This window comes from Micromys minutus, assembly GCF_963924665.1.
Source record: "Micromys minutus genome assembly, chromosome: 23".
In the NCBI taxonomy this organism is placed as follows: domain Eukaryota; kingdom Metazoa; phylum Chordata; class Mammalia; order Rodentia; family Muridae; genus Micromys; species Micromys minutus.
Window position 1 is genome coordinate 4,100,226 of NC_137958.1, and position 13,747 is coordinate 4,113,972.

The 13,747-nt window shown below is 45.8% G+C and overlaps 1 protein-coding gene across 1 annotated transcript in view; it reads left to right on the forward strand.

The window, feature by feature from the left end:
- Positions 1 to 13,041, forward strand: part of LPIN2 (lipin 2) — a 68,876-nt gene extending 55,835 nt beyond the window's left edge. Inside the window, exons 9-20 of the mRNA XM_080936132.1 lie at positions 805 to 992; positions 1,919 to 2,012; positions 2,396 to 2,465; positions 4,204 to 4,293; positions 5,083 to 5,165; positions 5,544 to 5,688; positions 6,247 to 6,395; positions 6,901 to 6,987; positions 7,922 to 8,074; positions 8,356 to 8,470; positions 9,624 to 9,727; positions 10,227 to 13,041. Of these exons, the coding sequence (XP_080792258.1) occupies positions 805 to 992; positions 1,919 to 2,012; positions 2,396 to 2,465; positions 4,204 to 4,293; positions 5,083 to 5,165; positions 5,544 to 5,688; positions 6,247 to 6,395; positions 6,901 to 6,987; positions 7,922 to 8,074; positions 8,356 to 8,470; positions 9,624 to 9,727; positions 10,227 to 10,371 (1,423 nt within the window). The 3' untranslated portion in view covers positions 10,372 to 13,041. The remainder of the gene's footprint in view (positions 1 to 804; positions 993 to 1,918; positions 2,013 to 2,395; positions 2,466 to 4,203; positions 4,294 to 5,082; positions 5,166 to 5,543; positions 5,689 to 6,246; positions 6,396 to 6,900; positions 6,988 to 7,921; positions 8,075 to 8,355; positions 8,471 to 9,623; positions 9,728 to 10,226) is intronic.
- Positions 13,042 to 13,747: the final 706 nt, after the last annotated feature.

Genomic DNA, 13,747 nt, shown 5'->3' on the forward strand with positions numbered 1-13,747 from the left:
CCGGGGTTGAGGGGAGCACTTTGTTTTAAGAATACAGCCTTGGACCCAGTAATTTTCTCCAACTGTGCATATTACAGTGCCCCTTTTCCTGGAATGCAGGATCAAAGCAATTCCAAATGTCAGATATTTAACTGTCCTGTTATTTCATATGGCAATTTAAGTTAGTGCTTATGACTCCTTTTCTACAGTTACAGCCAGGAAGGCCCCAGCTGAAAGTCTGGCACCATTCACTGTGAAGTGTTTTCTACATTCAGATTCTTACTAATGTCATTTATGATGTGATTTTTAGACACTACATTAAAAATCTATAGAGTGGGGTCACTGGGAAGATGGCTTGGTGGATAAGAGCACTTTTCTGTGATAACATAGACCCTGAGTCCAAATCGCCAGTACACAAAGAAAGGTGTGACTGCTTCACATGCCAGTACCTCACAGGGTGGCAGGTAGGTCCAGGTGCTCTCTTGTTGGCCAGCCTGTAGCTCACGAAGGCTTGTGTTTGAAGGCAAATAAGCCTGCAAGTCATGGAGGAAGATACCTGCCTGACAGGCTCTGCACCTCCGTGTGTGTGTGTGTGTGTGTGTGTGTGTGTGTGTGTGTGTGTGTGTGTGTGTGTGTGTGTGTGTGTGAAGCCACACATGCATGCATCATGCCCTCATAAGCCTCAGAGTTATAATTAATGTTGTGTCTTTTCATCTTAGGAGATAAGCTGTTTTATTTGAAACCCTAGAGGACCATACACTAAGCCAAAAAACAGAAGTCATGACAGAATGAACACTTTTTTCTCTGTCCTTTCCTCTACCACAGTGACACGGATCCGGGTTCCAGGCAGTGGCCTGAGTCCGACACATTCTCTGGTTCTCAGTCCCCACAGTCTGTGGGAAGTGCAGCTGCAGACAGTGGCACCGAATGCCTCTCGGACTCTGCCATGGACTTGCCTGATGTGACTCTCTCCCTCTGTGGAGGCCTCAGTGAGAATGGAGAGATCTCTAAAGGTATGCTGGGAAGCCATGACCGCTCATGACCCGATTTAAAACCTTTCCTTCTGCACAGACTTAATAAATTACTGACATAAGAAAAAAATCGAATGAGAGGTGTACTTTGAAACATTGAATGCTGTCTACATTTTTGATTGGCCCTTGTGAGTATGGGGCATTTTCCATAAAGTCACACCCTTACAGCCTCAGAGCGACTTTGTGTGACGAAGTTTTGCGAGGACCTCAACCTTGAGGATTCTGATTTCAAATTGAGAATTTGATAAGTCACAGGCTGAGCTCTGCAGTGCAGCACGGTGGGCTCACACTGCATTGACCCTGCTTATGTGTGAGCATTGCTGAACTGTCGGGGCCTTTCCCAGCTGCCTTCTGACAAGCACCAGGACTCGGAAGCTGTGGGACAGTGACTGTAAGGGTGGGATTACCTCTGTCCTGCTTGGAAGATGTCTGTTCCCCGTTCGTCTACTCTTGGTGTCCCCGCCTACTGTGCTGATCATTGACTAGAGAGCATCTGCTACTAAGCAGTGCACCTTAGCTGCATTCCCCTTGATTTTAGTTTAACCCTGAATCAACTTGCTTAGGTTGACCTGCGTAGTCCAGACAGATCTGGTTCCCTCAGTTTTCCTGCCTCTGGCAACTTTATATTAATTTTAAATTAATTTTTTCTCAGTTTCTCAGTGGCCTGTAATGACTGTTTCTAAGAGACAGATTTTTTTCCCATGACTAACACGATCACTTTAGCGTTATCCTGTCTCCTCCCCTTCAGAGAACTTCAGATGGGAAGAGAGACTAGTGAACACAGCCTAGAGCAGCCTCAGATGGAGCAGGGGTGCCTGTGATCAATGTGGGAAACGTAGCATTTTAGGCCACAGCCGTGTAGTACAGAGCCCTGGATGGAATTGACCCGACCACTGTTCGCTTTACAGAAAAGTTCATGGAGCACATCATCACTTACCACGAGTTTGCAGAAAACCCTGGCCTTATCGACAACCCAAACCTCGTGATCCGGATATACAACCGGTAAATGCTGATGCTCTGCTCACTGCCGAGTCTCCACGGTATTTAACTGTCACACTTTTCCTTGCTTTAAACCTCGTGATCCCATAAATGAGCCAACACACAATGGTTTGTAAGGCTGGAGCTTCAGGCTATTGGTGCCTGAGTCCTTGAGACACTGGTGTTCTTTTATATGGGTTTCTCAGCTCAGAGAAGTTGGGTTTAAAGCAAGTCTTCAAAATTTAGTTGCTTATCTGATTATTGAAAAAAATAAACAATTTGATAAGTTACTTTTTCTCTTTCCTCTATTCTCCTAACCCTCCCTCTGCCTCTAACCATCCTTCCCAACCCTGCTTTGCTTCTGACACCCTCTGTGTAATGGTTTTGCACAATTTTGTTTCTCACAGTTACTACAACTGGGCATTGGCTGCTCCCATGATCCTTAGCTTACAGGTATTTCAGAAGAGTTTGCCTAAGGTAAGTGATGTGCATTTGAAACCTTCTTCAAAGTATCTGTAATACACAACAGTCAGAAAGTTTGTATTCTGTATTTTTGGGGTTCTATTCAAGGTTTTAAGTTTAGTATTTTATATCAGAGATCCAAATTGCTATATTTGCCCACCAAGGCCATGCCAAACTCAACAAGAATGAGGATGTTCTGCAAACCTCCCTAACACACCCAGTAGCTCAGAAGGAAAGGACAAAGCTCCAGGGCAGTTTGGTGGTATGAGGTCTTGGTGGGACAGAATCAAATGGTTCCTACCCCTAGGACAGGGCCAGTGGACTTGGGCCTACAAGAGTGCCAATGGCTTCCCTGGGCTTCAGGTCTCTTTGTATAACAGTATACATGTTTTGCATCCTTCCTTTGACCTAACCAGCTCAGTCAGCAAGTTCTCCAGAGCTGGAACAAGGATTAAAATCCTGTCCTAGGCTAAAGTCATATTCTTGCCTGAAGCTACTTTCTTGTTCTAGCCTAAAATTAGATTCCTGCCTGAGCTTACTTCCCTGTCCTGGCCCGATGTCAGATTCCTGCCAAGGGACCCCAAAAGCTTTCCACATTCCTTTAAGGAATGTCCTCTTTGTTAAGATTAATGACTCCATGTTAATCTGAAACAGCATGAGTCTGAAAGGTGAAGGGTTATCTTAATGTCTCAGCAAAATGGTAAACACTCAGGACAGTCCATAAGGCTGTTGAAAAGAACTCTAAAAACATGAGTTCAAAAAATCAATAATTTCTCAACTATGCAAAAATATAAGGGTGCAATATGAATTATATGAGGGGCTTCATGAATCTGAAGGAACAGAGGCATTAATGAGACAATGTGTCAGAAAGATACAAAGGCAAGCAGATTCTTGTGTTCAAGGTTGGCTTGGGTCCCAAGGAGCCCAAGCCCAGGTATAGTAGAAATGGTAATTTCAAGATGGGGTTCCACCCAGCTAGCTTAGCATGTGTGGGTAACAGAGCCAGGCAGATCTGTGAATTCTTTTGCACTGTTAAATGTGTTATTGTTATCTCTTAAGAACTAAACTATGGGGGGTCACAGGATGGTGGTTTATAGAATAATCAAAAGGGAACCTAGAATAAAAAACTGAATTGATATGTAAATTAAAAACTGGGACTTGTGGTATGCATGAGATGAGCTGGCAGAAAGCAGTAACATTTTTTAGAATTTTCTGTGGCGAGAGCTGAGCTGTCTGGAGATCTGGAGAGTGAGCAGCTCTTGAAGACTGTTTTCTAACAGAATTTCTGATTTTAGTTGAAAAATCCATGGAAAGCAAACACAGCTCTCTTAGAATTTTTTTGTTTTCTGATTTTAATCGAAATTTTTAAATTTAAAAGAAATTTTAGAATTTCTTTCTAACAGGATTTCTGACTTGGTCAGCAAGCAGGGAGAGAGAGGGAGAAGGAGGGAGGGAGGTAGAGGGAGGGAGGGAAAGAAGAAGGGAGAGGGAGGGAGGGGGAGAGAGAGGGAGAGAAGAAGGGGGAGGGAGAGGGGGAGAGAGAGAACAGTCTAGAAATAGAAATCCATCTCAGCAGAACCTAGGCCACCAGCGTGGACCCACAAGTTGTTTCTTTTCGCTGCTCTCAAACATCCTCTCAGGAACCTGGGCCTAGCTGAGGCTGGTCCTTCCACATTCTGTAGTAAGGCCCTGTCTACAGGGTAGTGTGGTGTGGATGCAGTGTCTTACAACCCTTGACCTTCACTGTTCGCAGGCCACGGTCGAGTCCTGGGTTAAAGACAAGATGCCAAAGAAGTCTGGTCGATGGTGGTTTTGGCGAAAGAAAGAAAGCATGACCAAACAGGTAATGAATCTGATTATTGTAAAGCAACTCTTTCTGCCATTCATAAGAAGGCAGGCCACAGGCACTGTTTGTAGTGACAGCAATCAGCAGCTCTGAGGGTCACTGCACTATGCCGGTGCTTTGTGCTGCAAAGCAATGGAAGTGTTTGAACTGCTGTGTTTGGGGAAGGTTGGACTTTTAAGATAGAGCTGGGTGGACCTGGGGCTAACTTTGACTTTGACTCCAGAGCTCTGCTCTTCCTACTTCCTGTGTCACCTCTCTAGTGTGAGTAAGCAGTTAGGGTCCTACACAGATCCACATGTGAGCAGAGTAACAGAAGAGAAGGCTTGTTCAGAGACCTACATTCAGTGAGGCTTCGTTTTCCAGAACCTTCTAAGGGAGAGGATTCTGGGAGTATTACCTATTGCTTTTCAGAAAGCAGAAGGTGGGTCCTGCTTCACCAAATTTATGTGTATATAATATCAGTGTGGTCTCTGACTGCCTTTCTCCCTTCTGAAGGTGCCAAGCAGATGGAGACAGGACTTGTCACTTCTGCGGGGCAATCCAGGTTGTCCTACTAGTGGTCTGACCATTGGGCCAGTTACATGTTGTGGTTTAGCATAGTACTCTTACAGTTCCCTGCTGGCTCCCTGAGGACAGCTTTTGTTAAGCAGAATATGGTTTCTGCCCTTCAAGCTTCAAGTAGAAAACAGTCTCAAGTTTCCAGTCATGTATTGAGATTGTTTCCTGTCGAGGACTGCAGCTGAAGTCTGGAGAAACATTGTACATTGACAGTATCTTTCTTTGCAGTTGCCAGAGACCAAGGAAGGAAAATCTGAGGTCCCCACAGCTAGTGACCTGCCTTCCAGTGCTGAGGAGCCAACCAGTGCCAGGTGAGCCTATCTTTTCTCCTGCCTCACACTTGGTCACTTCCTGCTTGCCTGTTATAGCAGTTCTGTGAACATGTAGCCAGAAATGCCTTTTTCCTATAGAGAGTCATGATATTAAGTGACCTGACAATGTCTCCTGGTGGTTAAGAGCTGCCTTTCCCAGTTCACAGAACGAAATGCACACATCAGTACTCGTAGCTGCTTTCTTTTGAGACCAAGTCTTCCTGTAGAGCCCAGACTTGAACGGCTCCTTCTGCTTCTGCCTTAGCCTCCTGGGGTAGGGCTACGGATGTGCAGAACTTGTCTATTTTCTTGACTAAATCTTGAAAGCTCTCAGCAGTTGGTGCACTGCCTCTTTGTAACTGGTTTGATGTTACATAGACCTGCAGAGAATGACACGTCCAGTGATGAGGGATCACAGGAGCTGGAAGAAACCATCAAAGTTGACCCCAGCTCGATGGAGACATTGAGTCACTGTGGGACAGCCTCATATAAGAAGTCTCTCCGACTGTCCTCGGACCAGATAGTAAGTATTATGCTTAGAGCTGTATTTATTTAAATGCTCCACACTATGGAGCAGCGCCCCCACCTGGTGAGTTCATGACATGGGTTCCTTCCCACCTAGACCTTGTGCCTCTGTCTGGAATTGAACCAAGGAATGGCTATTTTTAGCCAGCTTCTTTGGTGAATCTTATTTTGAACTCAGCACAGGACCACAGGCCGCACTTGGGAGTCATAACGGCAGAGCAGTGACATTTACATGCAGTGCCTACATCTCACTTTGACACATTCTCACTATGAAACAGCGTTACTGGGTTGAGCGTGAGGCTGTGGCAGGTCAGGGAGTTTAGGTGCGTTGAGGATGGGGAGGTTTTGTTTTGTGTGGGGCATCAGGAAATCCTTGGGATTAGAAAACAGTAGTTAAGCAGTATGGCTTCCTCAGTCATTGTGATTCTGCTGGAGTTTGGGTTAGACTGCATGCTGACACCAAAGAAACCGCATGCTGAGTTTTGTTCTAAAGCTTCAAACTCCGCTCCACAGTACATATTCTCAGCTTTCTTTAATGTTTTGCTTTTTATAAAAGGCAAAACTGAAGCTCCATGACGGCCCCAATGACGTCGTATTCAGTATTACAACCCAGTATCAGGGTACCTGTCGGTGTGCGGGTACCATTTACCTGTGGAACTGGAATGACAAAATCATCATTTCTGACATCGATGGGACAATAACCAAGTAAGCTCACACTTCCTGTGGGTAGCGGGAAAGATATGAGTTGGGGAAGCACTCGGTGTCCTCAGTAGCAAGAGTGTCCTTTAAACCATATGCCCTAAGATGTCCTGAAAGCAGCCCAAGGAAAATCATTGTGTGGCTGAAGAGGTGCATCGAACCATACAAATGAATTCTCAAAATTAACTTGCAAAATTTGACTGTTTGGTCTTTAAATTCTAATGTTCAAAGAAGACAAACTGTTAACATTTTAGGGATGAGGGGGAAAAGATGTACTAGTAAATTATCTCTGAAAAGAAGTACTGGGGTCTCCTGTGACACCACTTTGAGGAGTGCCTCAGGGTATACCATTAAAGGGCTGCCTGTGGCTGCACAGAGCCAGAATAAAACCATCCTGATCCACTGTACCCAGCTTGCACCCCCACTTGGTGCTTATAGCAGCCGGTATGGAAAACATGGCTTTATGTGTTGGATTTCTGGTATCTGCTTTTTATTTCTACCCCCTTGCCAGGTCTGATGCTTTGGGACAGATTCTCCCACAGCTGGGTAAAGACTGGACTCATCAGGGCATAGCCAGGCTCTACCATTCCATCAATGAGTGAGTACCCGTTCTCCAGTGCCCTTCAGCCTCAGCTCAGCTCGACTAAGGACTGGAGAAAAATAAACCGTCAGTCTGTATACATTGTGCATTTATGACCTGCACATTTTTAGCTTTGTTTTCCAAAGAGTATGGTTGGTAACCTATTAATGGGCTTTACATGCCTTAGCTCAGCTCAGTTTTAGGTTTCACTGACTTATACCTGTGTAGTCAGAATGTTAATTATTTTTAGCTAGAATTTATCAGGAAGGTTGATTTTCATCCTGGTTTAGATAGCACAGGCATGCATAGAAAACAGTTCCCTAAGGAAACACTAGCCATCTTTTTTGGGATCCTAGTGTGTCCACAGTCCATGGATTTGGAGAGATGGCTCAGAGGTTAAGAGCACTGACTGCTCTTCCACAGGTCCTGAGTTCAAATCCCGGCAACCACATGGTGGTTCACTACCATCTATAATGAGATCTGATGCCCTCTTCTGGGGTGTCTAAGGACAGCTACAGGGTACTCATATACATTAAATAAATAAATAAAATCTTAAAAAAAAAGAATGCCATGATAGGAAACCAGAATATGTCACTTATTTGGATGTAACTTTACTCCTTGTCCCAGAGAATTGTGTGTGTCCAACAAAATGTCCTTAAAATAAGACCCCTTGGGCAGCTCCTTTGTAGCAGATAGCCCAGTTTTGTCCGTTCCGAATCTGGTTTTGAGCTGTGTGTAGCATGTGCCCTCTGTTGGTGCTTTGCAGTTGAACATAATTCGTTTTGTTTGTAAGTAACCCTATCGGCTTCCTTCTAAGTTCAGTGATTTTGATTTTCAAAGTAAATGAGAACTGGATTTGGATCTGATAAAAGAAAAAAATTGTCTTTCTTTTTTTCTTTAAACCTAAAAGATATGCCTAACCAGGATGATTGTGTGTCTGTGTTGTCTTTAGGAATGGTTACAAGTTTCTGTACTGTTCTGCACGAGCCATTGGTATGGCAGACATGACCAGGGGTTATCTACACTGGGTCAATGACAAGGGGACAATCTTGCCTCGAGGTCCTCTGATGCTGTCTCCCAGCAGCTTGTTCTCTGCCTTCCACAGGTAGCTTTCCAGTGGGTATGCTGGGCTCCTCTTTGGGGGGCAGGGTGGGCGCTGGAGCTCAGGATGCAGTGAGCAAGTGAGAACTGACGGGCCCCAGGCTAGAGCGTGGTTCCTCTTCATCGGCTCTCTGTGCTCAGAGGATGAAGTAAAGTCTCTCCACTGACTAGAGAGAGGAAGAAGGTGACGGTACCCAAGGATTAAGAAAATAGGTGGCTGTGAACATGACATACTCTAGTAAAAGTACCTTTTTGAATTTGGTGATTGTATCTTTTTGTCTTTAGGGAAGTGATAGAAAAGAAACCAGAGAAGTTCAAAATTGAGTGTCTGAATGATATTAAGAACTTGTTTGCCCCGTCCAGGCAGCCCTTCTATGCTGCCTTTGGAAACCGCCCCAACGTAAGTGTCTGTGGCGCTGAGTGTGGATCCTGTGTGAGCGGAATTCAAATGGTGCATTTTAGGGCCCAGTTGTGTCATGGCCCCATAAGTAGAGTAGAATGGCTGTGCCCTCCACTAGGGCTTCACTTGAGACACTGCGTGCTCCCCACCCCCACCCGGACTGCCCCTTGATCCTGGAGCTTCACACGTTCTAGTAGGCAGGGGCTTTGTTATCCCAAACCCTTTTACCCTTTCTTAAATTTTTTAAAAATTATTTTACGTGTATGAATGCTGTGTGTGTGTGTGTGTGTGTGTGTGTGTGTGTGTGTGTGTGTGTCGTGAGCATGGCATAAGAGCTCCTGAAACTGGAGTTACAGATGGTTTTGAATCACCATGTGGATACTGGAAATCAAGCCCAGGTTACTCTGCAAGAGCATCAAGTGCTCTCAACCATGAGCCATCTCTCCAGCCCTTTTAAATTTTTTGTTGAGACAAGATCTCAGAAACTTACCCAGGCTGGCCTTGAACTCATTCTGTAGCCATAGGCAGCCATCTTGCTTTAACCACCTGAACAGCTAATAAGATTTACAGTGCACACTACAAGGGTTATTAAATTCCTACTGACCTCAGGACTGTATACAAAAGGAGGCCCTCCCCACCCCCACTCCAGTTGAATGTTTTCTCAGGCAGTTCTGCCTACATTCTAACTGGTTCTCTGCCTTTAAGTTCCAACTCAGTTGTTTTCAACCTCCCTAATACTGTGACCCTTAAGTACAGTTCCTCATGTTGTGGTGACCCTCAACCATGACATTATTTTCACTGCTACTTCATAACTAATTTTTATACTGTACATATACAGAATGTAATGTCTGATATGCAGAACACCTTGTATACGACTCCTCTGAAAGGGTCATTTGACTCCCCAGCGGGGTCGAGAGCCACTGTTCCGACTGGTTCTGAGCCATGCCTTCGGATCCACACCACACCTGGTGTGTGTTCTCTTCTCTGCCTTCCGTACTACATCCTATGGGGGAGGTCTCCGTATAGTATAGTAAAGCTGTTGGTTCCCATTGTCTGACTTCCTGTACTCTGGGTCTCTTAAGACCTTCTACTTCCCAGTTGGTGTCATGGTTTGGCTGATGAGGAGCCAGCTAAGTTTTTGTTTCTTCTGCAGGATGTCTATGCTTACACACAAGTCGGAGTTCCAGACTGTAGAATATTCACTGTGAATCCAAAGGGTGAATTAATACAAGAAAGGACCAAAGGAAACAAGTCATCGTAAGTACATTCAGGCTGCAGCCAACACTCTGCAGCCTAGTTACAGCTCATGACAGGGCTGGAGGGACGGCTCAGTGGTTAGAGCACTGACTGCTCTTCCCAAGGTCCCGAGTTCAAATCCCAGTAACCACATGGTGGCTCACAACCATCTGTAATGGGATCCAGCGCCCTCTTCTGGTGTGTCTGAAGACAGCTACAGTGTACTTATATATAATCAATAAATAAATCTTTAGTTAAAAAAAAAAAGAAGAAGAAGAAGAACCAAGACAGGGCACAGCCTGAGGAGCAAAGCTACACATTTTTGAGTGTTTTTTTTTTTTTTCCTTGCAGATAGCTGCTTAAAGAGTGTTTATGTGTGTAACTGGACCCTGAGATAGTGCTAGCTCTTAAGTGTTAAGCAGACCTCTTTTAATCTGGAGAGCCAGCTTTACCACCCATGGTCTTATTTTATATATCAATTGTAAAGTAACGACTGTGTCTCTTACCCAACTCCTTCCAGGTACCACAGGCTGAGTGAGCTTGTGGAACACGTGTTCCCACTTCTCAGTAAGGAGCAGAATTCCGCCTTTCCATGCCCAGAGTTCAGTTCCTTCTGCTACTGGCGAGACCCAATCCCTGCCGTGGACCTGGGTGACCTAGCTTGAACAAGGCCTATATGGCAAGTGGGGCACTGTCACTGGCCCTCTTACAGATGAAGACCCAGGAGCTGACAGTCAGGAACCTGCTTTCCAGACGGGACAGAGTCCCCGAAGCTGGCACTGCCACCTTTCAGCTTCCTAAGCCACCACTCAGCACCTAGACAGGAATAAGGGCACTCAGCCTGCAGTAGAAGCCTGTGCTCCATTACTTGTGGGCTCCCCCGTGCTTCCTGTGGAGTTTTGTGCTGTGCATAATTTAAAGAGGAAGACACCAGAAACTGATAAAGAATAGACCAGCACATTACTACAAAAGTAAAGAGTTAAGTCTCCACTGATCAGTTGGGATTGTCTCTCTCTAACCAGGGCTTCTCCACTGGTCCGGTTAGTGCTGCCAGCCATGTATACATGTCCTTGGACACCTCCACTCGTGTTCACTGAACTAGGACAGCTGCTTTATGTGCAGGTGGGCAGCCCCAGCACCTGTGCCCCAGCACCTGTGCCCCAGCTGGGGAAGCATTCTAGCGTCGTCATCTCCTCACCTGTCCCTACCGCATTGAGAAAGACGTCATTTAAGTTGTTGTTATGACCTAGCAGAAGAGCAGAGGCACCTTTCATGTCTGGAGTGACAGTGAGACCTCGGTTTAAATCACAGGAAAGGCAGTGGTTTCTCCTCAGAAGTGTAGAAGGGCAGTTGCCTTGGGTCCTGGGAGTCCTGTTCTCTAACTTTGTCACGTGCCTTAGGTGGCCCTTGGGGCAGGCATTTCAGGACAGGATTTTTGAAAGTCGGCTTCAGATTGACTAAGGATAAAATCCTTTGGCTAGTGGTATTGACCGGTCATCTGAAGTCCTCCATGGAGGCATGGGGGAGGGACTGCTAAGTGCCCGTTGAAGGCCAGCTCCTCAGTAGTCTCGGGCTATCACCCACTCATCTGCCGGCTCTGACCCTATGCAGACACTGGCCTAGTCAAGTGCTCTTGTCAAATGTAGGAACAGATGTCACCAGGGAGAGTTATGTCCTCAGATCTGCAGAGCTGGTGACCAGCTGGGTGAGGACAGTCACTGAAGTGCTAACAAGAGAAGTATTGAAGGAGGGCATTCCAGAGACCTCAGCGGTCAGTCACAGCCTCCACTGGGAAGATGGCAGTGGAGGCTTCTGAGCAGAGAGCTGCCGTTAAAGATGGTTCCAACTCTGCATGCCCCTGCAGTTGGGGTGGCTGGCCTGACCATGCTTTAGATTGCTTGACTCAAAGCAGTGCTCACCTAGAGCTGGCTTAGAGAAGGGGTGGTTATTTTTCAGATTGGAGAGTTGAGTGTCCCTGCCTCCTTTCAGTATTGCAGTTGAATGCAGAGACCGTGGTTAACAATGTTTAATTAAAGAGAAAAAAGACTGTTTGAAACAATTCTCCATGGCGAAACCTGGAGGCACATGCTCCAGGAGAGGGGCAACACAGGCTTCCACAGTGCTGTGTTCCCGTAAGCAGTTCACTTCTCCCTCACGAGTTAACTTGCGTTAGGTAGCAGAGAAACTCAGTTACATTTATGTGAAATTCTTGCCAGTTAGTGAAATAAGATTCTACTAAAGCAGCCACGTGGGATTTGATGCTTAAGCACCTGGTGTTTTAGCACATCTTAGCTTTAGGGAAACAGTGAGAACTGTGCACTTCACCCGAGCTTGGTAGGATCTCTGTGGTACAGAAAATCTTATGTTTTCTCTCAGACCACTTCTGTTTGTCCTTTAGGGAGTCTTTGCCTAGCTAGTCTGTTTCCTTTCCTGACGAACTCGTTTTCTTTGGACACATGGCCTTTTCAGAGGTGGCGGACCCTCTGTGTGTCCGTTAGCCCGACACTCGTCACTGCACAATGCTCAGTGGGTATTTAGGAAAATGAATGTAACTCTTTCCTTATTTAAAGGAGTCTCCTTGCTGGAAGTAGATGATTACAATTACTGTAGTGTTATGAAGTGTTAGGTTTGTGCTAAATATCCATTGCCATTTGTTACAAATGACATTTGTTCTTTCTGTGAAAGAGAGATGCCCTTGTGTGTTTGCACACAACCCCTTAGAGGCTTGTTGCAGTGTCATCTTGTCTTCAGTGACAGGTGACACTGAAGAGACACTATGGCAGACTGGCCACCCAGTCCCTCCATCAGTGAACATGGCCCCGTGTCTTTCCAGTTCAGTCCAGTTTTAGTGTTTGGTGTCGTGTTGAAGCTTGCACTGCTGTGGAGTTGATAGCTGCTCTGTCAGGCTGTGTGGGGTGTACATGTGGACCCGGAGCATGAACGGTGTGGTCAGTGCATTTCCTGTGGTCTAGCCATCTGCACAGTCAGTTGGAAGAAGAGTTGTGCTGTTGTAATAACATTAAACAAGCTGCAGAACAACCGAGAGTGAATCAGGACCAGAGCAGAGCCCTTGCCCATGGGAGGGTCCCGCCTTCTGTAGTGCTCTTCCAAGCCATTGTCTGAGAGAAGAAACGGTTGACATGAGCAAGTTTATCACATAGCCCTGGGAAGCCTGTGTGAGAGCATGCTGGGGTTTATTTAAAACCCCAGTAAATGCTCTTTCCAGGTGGAAATGCCTTTTTTTTTTTTTTTTTTTTTTTTTTGACCTGAAGGCAGAGGAAAGAGTTCCCTTTTAATAATTCATTCAGCTGATGAAGTACTTGATTATTAGAGAGCAGTACCACTGAGCAGCTTTAAGTTGTCAGTAATTAATTGTAAACATCAGTGCAGTACCTTCAATATGGTGACGATGTTGTCTTCAGATGAATGGCTCATACTTTGGTGCAGTGTTTGATGTTCACAAAAAATGTTACAATAATAAACTAACATAAACTGAGTGCATTGGGCTCCTTCCTTCAGATTGATAGTACGGTTACCAGTTATACATCACTGTCTGCTGACACGCTTGTCTAAAGGAGGGACCTCTTCCTGTTGCTCACTTTGTAAACCCTGGTTCCAGTGAAGCTCCAACTTCACTGTGTCTGCCTTGTAGGTTCTGTCAAGAAGTGGCTCATCGGTACACCCTCAGTCCCTGGGAGTAACAGTCCTGGTGTTTCCGTCAGGTTAGCAGAGTGTACATGATCTTTTAGCACAACCCCAAGAGCTAATGTGACCTCGTCCTCCCTCAGGTGGCTGGGCAGGAGGCAGTACACCTGCTGCACCACACGTCCTTGATGAAAATGTTGTGTTTGCTGCCTTTCCTTGACAAGAGGCACAGACACCACAAGTCTTGGGGCAGGGTGACGGGGTGGCTATATTTTTGTCCTAGAAAATACCCGATACAAAGGCAGTGGAGTCTCCTCTGGACAGTTTGAGTGCTGAGACAACCCGTTTGGGAGCCCTCGCCCCGTATCTGCACGTGCACCTTCGTCCATTCCATCA